This window comes from Gorilla gorilla, chromosome 13 (genome assembly GCF_029281585.2).
Source record: "Gorilla gorilla gorilla isolate KB3781 chromosome 13, NHGRI_mGorGor1-v2.1_pri, whole genome shotgun sequence".
NCBI classification, from domain to species: domain Eukaryota; kingdom Metazoa; phylum Chordata; class Mammalia; order Primates; family Hominidae; genus Gorilla; species Gorilla gorilla.
The window spans coordinates 124,936,823-124,955,001 of record NC_073237.2 but is presented as its reverse complement, the minus strand read 5'-3'; the positions used below and the strand labels follow the sequence as shown (position 1 = coordinate 124,955,001).

Sequence of the window (18,179 nt, the reverse complement as noted above, 5' to 3'; positions counted from 1 at the left end):
CTTTTAAAAGCTGGAAAAGTCTATCTTTTTGGGAACCCAAACTGACATGTATGCATGAATCTACAATGCTCCATCCAGATGAAGCCATCCACGCCACGAGCTACTCATACTCACCCGTATGGTTTCAGATGCAAAATGCCCTTCTGAGATCATCAGGTTTCCAGTTTCATCCAGCTTAACAATGGCTCCTGAGTTGGCCTGCACTTCAGCTTCAAATGCTTGATGCTTCTGAAGCTTTCCCTGTTGGCGGACCTTGAAGTGAGCCTCAGACGCAACCACAAAGCATCAGCATTTTGCTCCCCCTGTTCCCCGTGTTCCTCCCCTCCTCAATCCTGCTCCCTCTAGTTAGGGATACATCATTTGGCACCTTGCCCATTCTCTTACCTGCTCAATTCCTCAAATACTCTGACTGCATTTCTCCTGGTCCTCTGAAAGCCTGGCCAGCAAGGGCCATCAATGGTCCTCACTCACCATTGAGAACTAACATTGTCAATGGAAGATGCTACAAAATATCCTATTAATAATTTTTTTTTTGCTATCAGAAAATTAGCCTTTATGTGAACATGCAGTTCCTTCTAGAAATACAGAACCATACCAACAGTTTTCTCAACATTCAGTGCTTACTCTTGAAAAATCCATCCATATTCACTCACACATGAGACTTTCTTTCACTTGCTTTAGAGGCCAGACTCTTTGACCCTGCCTACACTCCATTTCTCAATACCTCTTTTTCATCAAATACTAAGATGGGAAGGGGCCTGCCAGGCAGGCATTGTACCTAAAGCAGTGTTCTTCATTCTCTTCTTAGGTTACTGTAGTCAATTTTTTATAGTTAAAAAATCCATGGGCCCAACTACTGTTCCACTTGCTACCGAAACAATTTTCTTTAAAAATCTTTCACTGAAATAAGTGAGAAGAAAGGCTTTCCCTTTTTATAAAAAAGTTTTGGCCGGGTGCAGTGGCTCACACCTGTAATCCCAGCACTTTGGGAGGCTGAGGCAGGCAGATCACCTGAGGTCAGGAGTTCGAGACCAGCCTGGCAAACATGATGAAATCCTGTTTCTACTAAAGATACAAAAAATTAGCTGGGCGTGGTGTCACATGCCTACAATCCCAGCTACTCGGGAGGTTGAGGCAGGAGAATCACTTGAATCTGGAAGGCAGAGGTTGCAGTGAGCTGAGATTGCACCACTGCACTCCAACTTGGGCAATAAGAGCAAAACTCCATCTCAAAAAAAAAAAAAAGTTTTAAATACATAATTTACGTACCACAAGATTCAGGCTTTGCTTTTGATAAGATTTACCAAGTCTCTGAAAGGGACTCATAACTTTAAGTACTTATTCTTTGATATCTGACTCCAGAATAACTATAAATTTTTGCCAGCAACAACACTATTATGCCTTTCTCAAAAACTCATTCCAGGCCAGGTGTGGTGGCTCACGCCTGTAATCCCACCACTTAGGGAGGCCAAGGTGGGTGGATCACCTGAGGTCAGGAGTTCAAGACCAGCCTGGCCAACATGGCAAAACCCTATCTCTACTAAAAATACAAAAATTAGCTGGGCACAGTGGCAGGCGCCTGTAATCCCAGCAACCTGGGAGGCTGAGGCTGGAGAATCACTCGAACCTGGGAGGTGGAGGTTGCAGTGAGCCAAGATCACACCATTGCACTCCAGCCTGGGCGACATGAGCGAAACTCTGTCTCAAAAAACAAAAACAAAACAAAACAAAACAAAAAACCTCATTCCAAGAGATTAACCCAGAACTTCCCTGAAAAATGTTTAAAGCTCACCAGTAGTATCAAGGCAGAGGTTTGAGAACCATCAGTTTAAAGCATCCAGAAAAGACAATTAATACCTCTAAGATTCCACATTCACCCGCACTAATACGGGAAAACAATGAGTTTGTCCTTCCTTATTATATTCTTCTTGTCCAATCTCTCAAGGTGATAATTAAGTAAATTTCCTCGTCTGATTTTTGGGTAAGAACATTTGGGCTCTTGAATTTTGGCAGGAATCCCAGGAGATCAGACGTACCTGCAAGTTGGTTGGGTCTTTATAATTCTCATCAGATGCAATCTGAAGTTTTTCCTGTATCCATTTCTCCAGCTCTTCAGCATCTCTTTGAAAGAACTGGAATCGATAGGAATCTTCCAGCTTCTGACGCCTAAGGGTTGAGAGTTCCTTGAAGCGGTGGTATCGGTCTAGGACCTGCTGCCGCCTCTCCTGGATGTCCTCTGCTGTTTCCAGCACTTTGACCCCACTTGGGTCCATTTTCTGAAATGACAAAATGCGCTGAGATAAGTACCAATAGGCACCAAAATAGATGAAAAGTAATTAGCCTCTCTGAAGGAAAGAAATAATTATCAGATAAACCCAGCAGACAAATGAATTGAGAAGACAGCCCCTTCTTAGGAACAATGAAGCCCAGATCCTATTTCTTTATTAAAAACGGCCATCCATTCCCCTGCAACACCTACCTACATAGGGCCCTCAGAAGATGCCTAACCCACACACGGCAAGGAAACCAAATGAAAACTGTGAATGGGAGAATTATGGTTTGTACTGTCAATTCTACAAAGGCTTCAAGGATTCAGAGCAAACAGCAACTGTGGTATTCAAATAATCATTGCTAAGTCCATTCAGAAGTCCTTTCAAGCAGGGGGTGCGGTGGCACACGCTTGTAATCCCAACACTTTGGGAGGCCAAAGTGGCAGACTGCTTGACTCCAGGAGTTCGAGAGCAGCTGGGCAACAAGGTGAAACATCGTCTCTACTAAAAATACAAAAAAATAGCTGGGCATGGTGGTGTGTGCCTATGGTACCAGCTACTCAGGAGGCTAAGGCAGGAGGATCACCTGAGCCCAGGAGTTCAAGACTGCAGTGAGCCATCATTGCACAACTGCGCTCCGCCCTGGGTGACAAAACAAAACAAAAACCGAAAACAAAGAATATGCCATTTTATCCTCTAACTAATTAAGGAACACAGAAGGAAACAGATACAGATTAATGCCAAAAAGCTTCTGAATTTGTCAGCAACACGTGACCTCACACTAGCCACCTTCCCTCTCCATGCCTCAATTTCCTAAAGTGACTAAAAATGTCAGGAAAAACGACGTGCTCTCAAGTCTCTTCGAACTTCAAAATTACAGCCTATAGAGAGGTTTTTGAGTTCACTAACGAAGCAGAACAGATAAGCCTGCTGGTCCCTTCCAGCTATTGTTCTACAATGTATAATAAAAGGTATAAAATTGTGTTACCCTGGAAACATCTGGGAGTTCTTTCCTTTATCCTGTCGCCTATCCCAAGACAGAAAGAAAAGGGTGAGTAGGCTAAGAGTTAGGAATGAAACCTGTCAAGAGTGCTGCCCCACATCCACCTAGCAGGTAAACAGAAGGAGATGGCTGATGTCAGAGTTTCTAGCTAGTGCCCCAGCTCTGTAGGGATTCAAGCAGTTCTCATTGGTGGTAGGAAGGCACTGTCTGTGCCTGATCAGATCTGAAGATTGCCTTTCTAAGAGACCATCTTCCTGGAGAAGTGTAGATGAGCTGATTTTAGTCATATTACCATTCCTTTAAATTATTCTCCACATATCAACCATGTATTTTTGTTGTATTATTGTTTTTCCACAGTCCAAAATGTTTTATACCATTCTTCGCCATGCCACTCCCAAATCTTTTATGGCTTTTTTTTGTTTTTTGTTTGAGACGGAGTCTTGCTCAGTCACCAGGCTGGAGTGCAATGGCATGATCTCGGCTCACTGCCCTCTGCCTTCAGGGTTCAAGTGATTCTCCTGCCTCAGCCTCCCGAGTAGCGGGGACTACAGGCCTGCACCACCACGCCCAGCTAATTTTTGTATTTTTAGTAGAGATGGGGTTTCACCATGTTGGCCAGGATGGTCTCGATCTCTTGACCTCGTGATCTGCCCGCCTCACCCTCCCAAAGGGCTGGAAATACAGGCGTGAGCCACTGCCCCCGACCTATGGCTTCCTTCAGACAGAAGAAGGAACCCACCTCTTTAGCAGGACCTTCACAATCTGGCCCAACATGCCTGCCTGGTATTATCTCTCACCCATGACCCCTACCCTTGTGGCGGATAGAAGTATTCTTTCTGCTCTAAAATGTGTAATTCCCTTTAAAACTCCAAGCCATGTGCACATGCTTCCTTTGTTTAGAATGTCCTATGACTCTTCTTTGCCTAGATAGCACTTATTTATTTATATCTCAACACCCAGCTGAAATGGGTAAACTGCAGGATCCTGACTCTTTACTAAACTGTACCCAATGTTCCTTCCTTCCCTCCTTCTCAGACGTAATCACACTTCTCTTTAGATTTGCAAAGCACTTGTACATACATCCTAAGGTATGATTACACCGAGCAACCTAATCTTTGTATACCAGATTTTTATTTATTTATTTATTTATTTTTGAGACAGGACCTTATTTTGCTGCCCAGGCTGGAGTGCAGTCACGGCTCACTGCAACCTCGACCTCCCCGGTTCAAGTGATCCTTCCACCTCAGCCTCCCACTTGCTGTGACTATGGGTGCACACCACCATGACTGGCTAATTTTTTTTTTTTTTTTGAGATGGACTCTTGCTCTGTCACCCAGGCTAGAGTGCAGTGGCATGATCTTGGCTCACTGAAACCTCCGCAGCCCGGGTTCAAGCAATTCTCCTGCCTCAGCCTCCCAAGTAGCTGGGATTACAGGCAACCATCATGGTGCCTAGCTAATTTTTGTATTTTTAGTAGAGATGGGGTTTCACCATGTTGGCCAGGCTGGTCTCGAACTCCTGATCTCGTGATCCACCCGCCTTGGCCTCCCAAAGTGCTGAGATTACAGGCGTGAGCCACCACGCACAGCCATGACTGGCTAATTTTTAAATTTTCTTTTGTAGAGACAGGGTTTTGCTAGGTTGCCTAGGCTGGTCTTGAACTCCTGGGCTCAAATGATCCTCCCACCTCGGGTCTTCCAAAGTGCTAAGATTACAGGTGTAAGCCACCATGTCCGGTCCTGTATCCCTGATTTCTAGCATACAGAGGTCATTAAGAAATGTTGGTTGAATAGGCCGGGCGCCATGGCTCACATCTGCAATCCCAGCACTTTGGGAGGCTGAGGTGGGTGGATTGCTTGAGCCCAGAAGTTCGAGAACAGCCTAGGTAATATGGCTAAACCCTGGCTCTAAAAAAAAAATTATCCAGGCATGGTGGCATGCGCCCGTAGTCACACTACTGTACTCCAGCCTGGGTGACACAATGAGACCCTGTCTCAAAAAAAAAAAAAAAGAAATGTTGGTTGAATAAATGATCAAGTCCATGCTGAGTGTTGCAGCTGCTGTGCAGCAGACCTGAATTCATTTGTAAGGGGTAGGGAGAGAGCTCCGTAACGAATCTTTCAGTTTGCATATTGTAAAATTGGAATTCTATCCAGTTAAGTGCTAGATTGATGACAAGAATGGCAAATAAAGAATGTGCTGACTAAAACTACACAACTAGGTGTCAACCTAATGACTAAATCTGAATTACCAATCTTGGATTGACCACATGGCAGTATACTCTGAGAAAGTGGAGTTTTTTTGTTTTTTGGTTTTTTTGGCAGGGTCTCACTCTGTTGCCCAGGCTAGAGTGCAGTGATACGATCTCAACTCACTGCAACCTTGCCTCCTGGGCTCCAGCGATCCTCCCACCTCAGCCTCCTGAGTAGCTAGGAGTACAGGCAGGTGCCAGCACACCTGGATAATTTTTATATTTTTTGTACAGGTGTGGTTTCACCATGTTGCCCAGGCTAGTCTCGAACTCCTGGACTCAAGTGATACACATGCCTCAGTCTCCCGAAGTGCTGGGATTACAGGCATGAGCCACTGCACTGGCCTATTTTCTATTCTTAAAACAGACGTCAAGTCCTTAAAACCAAAAACTGGGAGTGACCTTGAAAAGCTTAATGTCTGCTCAGAGCAGTTTTTGTAATAAAATATATATATATATATATATATATATATATTTTAAGATGGAGTCTCACTCTGTCGCCCAGGCTGGAGTGCAGTGGCGTGATCTCGGCTCACTGCAAGCTCCACCTCCTGGGTTCACGCCATTCTCCTGCCTCAGCCTCCTGAGTAGCTGGGACCACAGGCGCCTGCCATCACGCCCGGCTAATTTTTTCTATTTTTTAGTAGAGACGGGGTTTCACCGTGCTAGCCAGGACGGTCTCGATCTCCTGACCTCGTGATCCGCCCACCTTGGCCTCCCAAAGTTTTGTAATAATATTTAATGATAACAGGCAGTCATAGTTTACACTGCTGCCCTAAGTCTGTCAGCCTGTTTTGGAGAAGGCTGATTTCTGATGAGGACCCTGACAAGGATCACTATCATCACACTTACTAGAAGGTAAACAAGACTTCACTCAGTCACCTTCCAGTTGTCTCCTCCAGCCGTATCTCATGTCAAGCTCCCTCACCAACACCAATTACAGGTCCTGGACAGGGTCCATTTGAAAGCTCAAAAAGTTCCCTTTCCCAGGAGTGCACCCTCCTCTCCCACTCCCAACCCTACCATCTAATATCATACAGATCTTGGCTGGGCACGGTGGCTCATGCGTGTAATCCCAGCACTTTGGGAAGCCGAGGCAGGTGGATCACAAGGTCAGGAGCTCCAGACCAGCCTGGCCAACATGGTGAAACCACATCTCTACTAAAAATACAAAAATTAGCCGGGTGTGGTGGCACGCGCCTGTAGCCCCAGCTACTCGGGAGGCTGAGGCAGAAGAATCGCTTGAACCTGAGAGGCGGAGGTTGTGATGAGCCCAGATTGCATCACTGCACCCCAGCCTGTCAAAAAAATAAAAAATATAAAAAACAAATCATACAGATCTCTGAGTCCAAAGCAAATGCCTCGTCCTCTATGAAGACTTTCTGAATCAGAAGTCTCCACTCCCTGACCACCTACCCCTATCATTCATCTTATAACACTGCCACATTCTGCCATGAAATTATTGTGTTCTCCCTACCACATTCATAAGTCCTTTAAGGAACTATAAAGAAGACCATATTTTACTCTTACTCTCTGGGCACAGAACTCAGGACTTGGCACATATTATAGATCCAATTATATTCAGAGCTTGGAAATAAACTGCCATCGTTTTATAATTAAGTAGTTGGGAGACAGGTAATTTAGTAAGCAAGTTGCAAAGGCCAGGATGACCTGGGATCCTCCGGTTCCCAGAATATGGCACACTAGACCCAGTGATTCTTAACATGATTAGAGTTGACATATTGACATAATCTTTTTTTTTTTTTTTTTTTGAGACGGAGTCTCGCTCTGTTGCCCAGGCTGGAGGGCAGTGGCGCAATTTCGGCTCACTGCAAGCTCCACCTCCCAGGTTCATGCCATTCTCCCGCCTCAGCCTCCCGACTAGCTGGGACTACAAGCATCTACCACCTCACCCGGCTAATTTTTTGTATTTTTAGCAGAGATGGGGTTTCACCGTATTAGCCAGGATGGTCTCGATCTCTTGACCTTGTAATCTGCCTGCCTCGGCCTCCAAAAGAGCTGGGATTACAGGCGTGAGCCACCGCGCCTGGCCTTTTTTTTTTTTTGAGATGGAGTCTTGCCAGGCTGGATGGCAGTGGTGCGATCTTGACTCACTGCAACCTCTGCCTCCAGCGTCAAGCAATTCTCCTGCCTCAGCCTCCCGAGTAGCTGGGACTACAATCACAAACCACCACGCCCAGCTAATTTTTGTATTTCTCTTCTTTTTAATAGAGACAGGCTTTCACTATGTTGGCCAGGATGATCTTGATCTTGACCTTGTGGTCCGCCCGCCTCGGCCTCCCAAAGTGCTGGGATTACAGGCGTGAACCACCGTGCCCGGCTGACATATTATTTATTGATGGCTGTTTGGTTATTTATTAGTTCCTTTCACTCCCTCTTTTTCTTTTTTTTTTTTGAGATGGGGTCTTGCTCTGTTGCCCAGGCTGGAGTGCAGTGATGCTATCTGGGTTCACAGCAACATCCGCCTCCCAGGTTCAAGTGACTCTCCTGCCTCAGCCTCCCCAGTAGCTGGGATTACAGGCACCCGCCACCACACGCGACTAATTTTTGTACTTTTGTAGAGACTGGGTTTCACTATATTGGCCAGACTGGTCTCGAACTGACCTCAGGTGATCCACCCACCTCAGCCTCCCAAAGTGCTGGGATTACAGACGTGAGCCACAGCGCCCGGCCTTCACTCCCTCTTTATTAGTTCCTTTTCACATCTGCACTTTGGAGTGAAAAAACAGTGAGGCAGACACAGTGGCTCACACCTGTAATCCCAATACTTTGGGAGGCCGAGGCGGGCAGATCACCTGAGGTCAGGAGTTTGAGACCAGCCTGGCCAACGTGGTAAAATTCTGTCTCTACTAAAAATACCAAAATTAGCTGGGTGTGGTGGCACATGCCTGTAGTCCCATCTACTCAGGAGGCTGGGGCTGGAGAATCCCTTGAGCCTGGGAGGCGGAGTTTGCAGTGAGCCGAGATCAAGCCCCTGCATTCCAGCCTGGGTGACAGAGCTAGACTCCCGTGTCAAAAAAAAAAAAAAAAAGGCGGGCACGGTGGCTTACACCTGTAATCCTAGCATTGTGGAAGGCTGAAGGGGGTGGATTGCCTTAGCTCAGGAGTTCGAGACCAGCCTGGGCAACACGGTGGAACCCCGTCTCTATTAAAATACAAAAAATTAGCCAGGTGTGGCGGCGTGCGCCTGTAATCCCACCTACTTGGGAGGCTGAGGCAGGAGAATTGCTAGAACCCGGGAGGCCGAGGTTGCAGTGAGCCAAGATCATGCCTTTGCACTCCAGCCTGGGCAACAGAGCGAGACTCTGTCTCTAAAAAAAAAAAAAAAAAAAAAAAAAAAGTGAGGTGGATGTGGATGTATTAATCATTTCTTAAAAATCAAAATTATCGGCCAGGCAGGGTGGCTCACACCTGTAATCCCAGCACTTTGGGAGGCCAAGGCGGGTGGATCACCTGAGGTCAGGAGTTTGAAACCAGCCTGGCCAACATGGTGAAACCCCATCTCTACTAACAATACAAAAAGTAGCCAAGCATAGTGGCGCACGCCTGTAGTCCCAGCTACCTGGGAGGCTGAGGCAGGAGAATCGCTTGAACCCGGGAGGCGGAGGTTGCAGTGAGCCAAGATCGCACCACTGCACTCTAGCCTGGGCGACAAAAAAGCAAGAGTCCGTCTCAAAAAAAAAAAAAAAAAAAAATCAAAATTATTTAAGATTGAGTCTTGGTAAACAATTAGGGTTAGACTTATTTATTTATATATTTCCTTTGTTCTCAACCCTCAGGAAACAGTTAAGATGGAAAAACATTGAGAAATTATGCATCTAATTTGTTTGCTTCCAAAATTTTCTTGTAAAGAAATTTTCCAAGGAAGGTATAGTTACACATGGAACAATAACGACACTGCACACGAGCTCCTGAAAGAGATGGCAGTCTCCAGGATTCGAGTGTATGGTGCTGTTCTGCCTCCTATCACAGGAGTCACTGCATTTCTAAAATCGTTTACCTGCTACGGAAATTAAATCACATTTGGGAGCAGCCCTTTATGATAAGAAAATCTCCATCATAATATCGCAAAGGTTCCATCTGAGCAAGTCCCCCTGCTTGGGCCCAGCTTGCTGATTTGATCCTGCCAATCCAGAGAGACAGTTCAGCAAGGCCCTGCTGAAATTAACCAACCTAAAAGGCCCTCTTTGTCACCCCAGTGAAGTAGAACGAGTCAATTCTATACCAAGTGCTTTGGTCAGGCAATAATGGACTTTTCTTTCCTGCAGTAGATCAGCTGACGTCAGTAGGTGGGAGGTCTGCCAAGCCACAACAGGCTGTCTCTGGGGAGCTGGGTATCTGAAAGTCACCAATGCGCTCCCACTGCAGTCAGCATTCAGAATTTTCATTTGTGCAATTACAGGAGACACCAAAAAACATTATGGGTTAGTGAGAGTTTCCCCCCTCTTAACCTGATAGGGAGCTGTCTCTTGTTTATCTACACGAGTTCCAGTTTCTTTTTGCTCCTAAAAGGGTCATTTCTGCAGACTACATTAAACACAGGAAAATTCTCATAAATATCATTAAGAATTCCTGCCATCCGAAGGTGCTACAGCCTCTCACCCGAAACTGTCAGTTACTGAAATGTCAGCTCGGCCTGGGCGTGCCACATTCCTTCCACAACCGAGGCTGCATGCTGCAAGCACCCCACCCCTTCCCTGGCATATGCAGCAGACTGATAAGGCCGACTTCACAGAGAACGTTCCAGGCTGTTCCCAGCCATATGGGATTAACGCCTTTTGAGAGCACCAGAAAGGAAAAATCTGGGAAACGTGCCATTAAAAAACAAACTCCAATCTTACCAGCCTATCTATCAGTTCCACTAACTGCCTAAAAACCACAACAGAGACGACTTCCTAGGAATGCAGTCAACTGACTGCTTATCTCAAAGGAGCCAACTGTCTCTGATTTTGCCAATCAAGTCTGTTCACATAGAGACTGAAGGAGGGGAAATGAAGTGCTAAGTATATTCTCTATATGTTTAAGGGCAACTTCCCATTTAAGGTAACTTAAAAAAAAAAGGTATATATTTGCAAAATATTATTAGAGGAGACTGAAGACGTAGGCTATTTATAAATGCTGCAATGCAGCAGTCAAACGTTAGCTGCATCATTCAGCAAGTAATGCGAATCTCAGGGGGATAAAGCAGGAATTACAACTATGTCCTCTATTGTAATAAATAAAATGAATAAAATGAACTTGTCAGCATTCTTACAATACTACCAGATCTCGGAAGAAGAGTGGGGTCTGAATATATGAATCTTGGCTAGAAATTTCTAATATACAGCTGGGCGCGGTGGCTCACGCCTGTAATCCCAGCACTTTGGGAGGCTGAGGCAGGTGGATCACGAGGTCAGGAGATTGAGACCATCCTGGCTAACACGGTGAAACCCTGTCTCTACTAAAAATACAAAAAATTAGCCGAGCGAGGTGGCGGGCACCTGTAGTCCCAGCTATTCGGGAGGCTGAGGCAGGAGAATGGCGTGAACCTGGGAGGCGGAGCTTGCAGTGAGCCGAGATCGCACCACTGCACTCCAGCCTGGGCGACAGAGCGAGACTCCGTCTCAAAAAAAAAAAAAAGAAATTTCTAATTTAATCCAAAGATACAGCATGCTTCAGAATGATCCATGATATCAAACACAAACTTATACACAGTATCAACTGAAAATGGATTCCTACAAAATAGATTAGACATGAATATCTTTGTCTTATTGATGAATGCCAAGAGACAGCTGTTTGAGGCAGTTCTTGGTATTTGGGGAATTTTCATTCCCCAAATAAAAATTTGGGGGTATTTGGGGGCATAAAATTTGGGAGTATAAAAATAAAAAAAATTGGGGGGTATTTATGGGATATATAGCTCTATCTTCTTGTACAGGCAGAGGCAGTGGGTGGGAATCCCACTGCGTTAAGCAACACAAAAGACTGCAGACACAAACATTTTCGAACCAAAGGTCAAATGCTCTGGACTCTGTAAACCTGGCACCTGTGGTGAGTGCAGTCAGTTTCTCTATGGAATCCCAAAAGAGAGAAAAAAATTATAGTGAAGCTGAAAGGAGTCTCTATTAAAAACAAAGCATTGGGATTGCCATTCTTTCAGCAAGTTGAATGTACTGGATGTAAGAGACATTTGGAATACTACAAAATGAATTCTGATTCTCAGGCAGGACACCACTAGACATACAGTTTTGCAAGAAAGGGATTTTTAGGGACTAACAGGATGAACAGTCGTTTGGTCATTTGGTTATGGAAAAATTCATAAACATCACCCAAAGCAAAAGATCATAGAAACCATTCATCAGTTGCTTTTGTTGCTTAGTCAGAACCCAAATGTGCAGAACCAACAATGTCTTTTTTCCGTGGCTTAGGATGCCAGCCTATTACCAAATTTCAGATTTGCAAAGCAAGAGAACTATATCCATGGATGTGGAGGGCTTCCCTAAGAACAAACCACCAAAGAATTGATTAGCACTCATAAAATTGTATACCAGTTGATTCTCAGATCAAACAAAATTAACTCAAAACCAGCTTAGCTGCAGATTTTAGTGGCAGATTTGATGGTAAGCAGAGAGGTCAATAATACATAAAGGATGACTGAACACCATAAATAAAAACAACAAGTATTTTTGCTTAAACCACATTCCAATCAGGATTGTGGATCAGCATGTCAGCCTTCAAACTGATTAATTCATTTCAACTTGTTAGCGCAATTTTGCAGAGGTGAGCAGGGACTTAGCTTTAAGAAAGCAAAAGATTCATACTGCATTGCATCAAAATCCAGAAATGCAGAGCAATATTGAGAAAACTTACTTCTGATTGCTTCCCAAATACTATCTTGCTGCTACTTACCTTTTAACCTGCAAAATTCAGATGAGAGGTATTTAAGTTCCTTATTGTTACTATGACTCAAAACAGGAAATGGTTATCATGTGGCCCATTTTTATAAACCTCATTTAAGTAAATAACTCATCTGATTTATAAAAAGGCCTGCCTTGGATTTATCACCTATAAACACTAGAAATTTCCAATGTTTATATTTCTTATTTTGGGATATCAAGATACTAAATTTTTTTTTTTTTAAAAGGTCCGACTTAGAAAACAAAGACTGTACACAAACAAAACATATAAAGAGAGCTGTTTTTTAATTTTTTTTTTTGAGACAGAGTCTCGCACTGTCACCTGGGCTGGAGTGCAATGGTGCAATCTCAGCTCATTGCAACCTCCAACTCCTGGGTTAAAGCGATTCTCCTGCCTCAGCTTCCCAAGTAGCTGGGATTACAGGGGCCCACCACAACACCCGGCTAATTTTTTGTATTTTTAGTAGAGATGGGGTTTCACTATGTTGGCCAGGCTGGTCTTGAACTCCTGACCAAGTGATCCACCCACCTTAGCCTCCCAAAGCGCTGGGATTACAGGCATGAGCCACCGCACCCGGCCCGAGAGCTATTTTTTAAACATGAAAAGGTAAGCTGTATTATAGAAATTGTGGTGGAAGAAGTCAATGCAACAGGAAACAAACCCAAGTTTACAATATTTGTCAAATTTTAAAAACACAATTTTTACTATGTATTTTCAGATTATTTTTTCCAAATATCTAGGATAATATGTTTAGTCCCTTGGTTCTTAAAAACCAAGTAGCCACCAATAAAAAGTCAGCAAACACTACATGCAAACACCAGAATGGTGGTAAGAAATTAATATATTCATGCCTTAAAGAGAAAGAGAGGGAGGTTAAAAAAAAAAAAAAAAAAGGAAGGCTTCGCAAATTTTCAAGTAAATTTTCTAATACTTCTGATAATTTAACACCAAAAAACCCCAAACAAATCCTAACCAATTTGTTTAACAGAAACATCATGCAGGCAGGGTTTTTTTCCCCCTTTCTTTGGATCATTCAACCTCTTTGACACGAATATGCCTTCACTGCAAGCCAGGCAAAACCAAAAAGGCAACCCGTTTTCTGCATGCTCGTCAAATACCTGGACTCTGCGTTTACGAAACGATGACAACATGATGGAGGAATGTGGAGTCTAAAGAGGGAGGGGGAAGAGCAAGATAACAAGCTTCTAAGGGCAAACGGAACAAAATCATGAAGAAAACAGATTATTTAAAAAATATGAATACAGATTAAAAATCCAATTTCAGATATTTTTTCAGTGTCTTCTCTCTGACATTCTGTATAGTGTCTAAATCCCACAAGGGATTTAAAATGTGGAAGGAGAACCAAGGTTCCCAGGTCTTGGCAGTTACTTTCTAGATATGCTGCCCTGGTCAAGTCTCATTTTCCTTTGGGCCTCAATTTCCCCACTTGTTAAAGTAATAATACTGAATATACTTTTTCAAACTAAACATGCCTTCCTCCTGAGGATCCTAGGACAAGATGATTCCTAAATCCCCTTCCATTCAGCAATAAAAGAGCATGACTTCATGAAATTGCCACAAAGTAGAACTCAAGCCACAAAGATCTGACTTGGGCCTAGTTTGCCAGTACACTTACTTTACAAAATACTATTTCCTGTTCAAAATTGGTACAAGAGGAATATGCAAAAAAGGTGGAAGAGAGGTGATGGTTCGCAGCACAGCTGCTCCAGTCAAGTGGCCCCCAGTGATGAGCTATGCAGTCCTCCTCCTCCTCCGCATTCCTGGAGTCAGCATTTGCCACTAGGGCGTTGCATTCTTCTACAGTACAGCCGCAGCTGATACGCTACAACAGACCTGAGTGCGTAACTAGTGGGATCCCTGCATAGCCCACGGAGGACTGATTACAAAGGCAGGCCAGCCTTGAACACACTTGTCCATTCTTAGTGTAGATTCAGCAGTGACAGGACATGGGGGACTATTCCTGAGATCCACTTTTCAGGATCTGCAGTTGACCCCCCACTTTGGATGAAGGCAGGTAAGAAAAAGCAGAAAAAATTCTAACCCAGGGAACCAAAAGACATACTTAAAACAGCTCTTCCCATGTGCACCTCTTCATCATATTGCTTGACAGGCTTACACTGCAGCCTGTGACATATCAGATTTCTCCAATTATTAGATGACTACAAAACACACTGCCAAGACCAAAGCATATCAGAGAATCAGTCACTAGGCTGATGGTTTGCCATAAGAACTGCTTCACACTTGTCCAGGATGAAGCAAAAATCTTCCTTTCCAGTCTCTCCATCAAGGTCCCTGGATAACAGTTAACACACTTTGAGGGTCCCTTTGAGTAATTATTGGCCCAGTTACTAAAAAAGGCTTATTGTTAATTTCCTGCACAGAGGCCTTTACTGCAGCACTTTTTTTTCCTCCGCAGCACATTCAATTTGACCTTTCAAAATCTAAGACATTAGTTAGCTGCAATGAAAGGGAAAATAAACGACTAGTTAAGGAGTCGGAACCTTGACTCAATGGCTTCATATAGCTGAGTGTTCCTGCTGCTATTTCCAAGATTTTCTGTTTCCTGGCTCCAAGACACCCCCACCCTTCCATCTTTGATACATTCTGTTTTACTTAAGGCCAATTGCTATGACGACGCAATTTCTCAACACATTATGAAAATACTTCATATGGCCTCTCTCCTGTTCTTCCCGAACAGCCATGATGGTAAGTTTTTCTAAAATAACATGATGAAAACAGAACAAAGGGCTTAAATATTTTAGGATCTATTATATAAAAGAGATCTGATTAGATGTTGGAACAGTTCAAGCATCATCTCAACCCAGCTTTCTGAGCTATTCAGGCTTTTCATTTAAAACATATTCAACTCTTAACAAGGCGCTTATTTAAAATATATTTTACTCCAGTACATCAAAGAGACTTTTGAAAGCGATGTTCTAGGGGAAGCGTCTAATCAAATTCTCAGGGACAGCTTTCAAACAAAAGACTGTTCTATCATTCAACAGTGGTATGGTAGAATTTTTGACACTGTATCTCGACTCGAAAGACCCAGTCCCAGGAAACACACACACAAACAAGAACGCTAAGCTATTATTTGATTTGAGCCACATACCATGCAAGCACTGCATTTACCTATTATTTACAAGCAAATCACAACTGGGAAGAAAGAAAAATATTTATTACAAGGAAAGAAAAGGAGACGGCCAGTCTCAGACCCTTCTGCGTTCAGAGAGACGGCAGAGATTCGCCATGCAGGATGAAACTAAGGTCAGAGAGCCGTTTACGCTATGCTCGGGCTCCCCGGGCTCTTCCTCCCTCTACGGCTGGCCGGCATTGCTGGTGCGATTCGGAAGAACGAGCTGCAGAAGTCGCTCCCAGCCGAGGGAAGGGACCGGGGGCGGTGCGGGGAGCGTTCTGCAGGGAGGCGGCTGGCGAAGATCCCGACGAGGGAGCCCCCACCCACCTGCCGCAGCCGGATGGGGCAGGGCAGGGCCGCGCCGCAGCCAGGCTTGGGGGTGGTTGGGAGGGACCCGGCGGCCTCGCGCCCCCTCCCCCCGTCAGTGACATTCCAGCGGCGGCGCCGAGCCACGGCCCGGCTGCTCCTCCGCAGCCCACGCGCCACAAAAGCAGCGGCAGCGGCTTCCCCCACTCAGCCGAATGGAGGCAGCCCCGCGGCCCGCCCGGCTCACCTGTCCGCGCGCCGGCCCCGCCCCGCCTGAAGAGCTGCCCAGCTCCCACCCGGGGGTCGGCTGCCCGGGGCCCCGCTCCCTCCCGGAGCTCCCCGGCTGCCCCTCTCACCGGCTCTCGGGGGGTGAGGGGCGTGGGTGCGTCGGGCCGAGGGGTGCTGAAGGACCGAGGAGCCTCCGCGGCCTCCGCTCCGCGCCGTTCACTCCGCAGCGGGTAGTGGCGGCGACGCGCGCGCCCCGCCTCTTTTATAAGCGGCTACGCGCGCTCCCGCGGCGGGCGGGCGCGAGCGCCGGGGGAAGCGCCCCGGCGCTGCGCGAGGAGTGGGGGAGCGCGCCGGCGGAGCAAAGGGGGCGGTGCTCCCGCCGGCTCGCCGCCCGACCGCCCGGCGGAAAGGGCCGAGCGATCCCGGAAGGAGCCGAAGCGATGATGCGGGGGAAGAGGTGAGCGAGGGGCGGGCCGCGGGAGGATGGGGAAATGGGGCGCGCGCAAGGGGTGAGGGGTGATGGTGCAGTGAGGTCACTGCCTACGCCCTGGCGGTAGAGACGCTCCCGCCTCACCTCCCTCCCCGCAGCTTGCGCCCCGCCACCGCCCGCCCGGCGGACAGTCGTCTGCATCGCACCACTCCGCCCTGGGAGCTCTTCCAGGACTGCGGAGAAGGGCGGGGCGGGGGTATCGCTGCAGTCTGGCTGGGGATGCTGCGCGCCCCGGCCGGAAAAACGCCCAGTCCCAAAGGGTGAGATCACCCGACTGCGTCTCTTCCTGCTCACTTTCCCGAGGAGGAGGCTGGCGCTGGGGTCCCAAGTCAGCCTAATTCGGTGGGGGTTGGGGTCAAGAAGACGCGGATGATTTGGGGCCCCGGGTTTGAGGAGGTGGTGAGAGGAAAAGGCCAAATCCGAATCAGAAAAAAAATTAAGTCGACTAATTTGGGGCATAAAGCTGTCATTCTGGGATTTGGAGAGTTAATTTCTTATGTTCTTGGAGATTATGGGGGAGGGAAACGGCAGCGGCAAAATAATAATTTCTTATATTCCTGCAACAAAAGCTTTCTCACAGGTCGCCAGTGGAATAGGCTACATTCATCCTATTTCATAAACAAGACATTAAGGTTCTTTCTGGCACAATGAATCGAACTTTCCTTGTGTACTAGGCACTATGCTAAGTATCTCGTGTTACCTTTTCATTTCTTAATCTTTGCAATAATTTTATGAGATGTTTTCCCATTTTACAAATGGGCACTCTTACATAATGCTCATGTAGGCTAAGTCTCTTGGCCCAGGTCAGGCAGCTACCAATTGGAAGAGCTAGGATTTACATCTCAGCAGTGAGAACCTTCCGTTTGCAACCGTATATGTATTGCCTTCAAATAGGAAAGGGAGGCATTTTGATGCGGGTGGCTGCTGGGGTGCAGAAAGAGAAAAATAAGATTCTCAGAATTTCTGATACTTAAAGTCCTAGCAGTTTAAGGGCCTGGCTCTAAACTCTGTAGCCAGAAGCCCTGGATTAGGAAGCCCTTTCCCTATCCCCATTCCGGTGACAGCTGGGCCGCAGCCATTGGGAGTAACACCCAGATCATTCCTGTGCAGTCAGGCAGACAGGGAGCTCTGCAGCTTAGGAAGGCTTCAGCCTCCTGGTTACCAAGCAGCTCTCCTCTTTAAATAAATATAAAGTCATTGGGCACTGCACCAGAATCTGGGCCCAGACCTGGCCCTGAGCTTCCTGGCCCTCTGCAGTTTGGCTTCTTTCCCCGTGCCTGGGACCCGCAATACGGTTTCTAAGCTGTCCTGGCTGTAGCCATGATACTGAGGAAAAATTTCCCTACCCACTCACTCCATTGGAGTGGAGAGAAAAGGAGTGACCACACCCCAGAAGCTGCTTTAGAGAATCTGTGTAGGAGAAACGTAGGAGCTGAGAGGCATTTCCTGCAATCTTCTATGTAGAGAAAACAGCGCTGAGCAACTCCTCCCTGGAGTGTGCATTTCTGAGAACAGCTGATGGTATCCGTGGCCTCTTCTCCAGCAGGTTGCAGTAA

At 46.1% G+C, this 18,179-nt stretch overlaps 1 protein-coding gene across 11 annotated transcripts in view; it reads right to left on the bottom strand.

Annotated features, from left to right (window-relative positions):
• Positions 1 to 16,392, bottom strand: part of SPTAN1 (spectrin alpha, non-erythrocytic 1) — an 80,817-nt gene extending 64,425 nt beyond the window's left edge. For 5 of the 11 annotated variants that reach the window (XM_031014304.3, XM_031014309.3, XM_031014312.3 and 2 more), the window contains exons 1-3: positions 16,262 to 16,377; positions 2,037 to 2,276; positions 115 to 240 (exon numbers count right to left, since the gene is read on the bottom strand). In XM_031014304.3, the coding sequence (XP_030870164.1) occupies positions 115 to 240; positions 2,037 to 2,273 (363 nt within the window). In that variant the 5' untranslated portion in view covers positions 2,274 to 2,276; positions 16,262 to 16,377. Of the gene's footprint in view, positions 1 to 114; positions 241 to 2,036; positions 2,277 to 13,560; positions 13,612 to 16,261 lie in introns of all 11 variants that reach the window. The other 6 variants (XM_055351270.2, XM_055351271.2, XM_055351272.2 and 3 more) reach the window with 3 other exon arrangements.
• Positions 16,393 to 18,179: the final 1,787 nt, after the last annotated feature.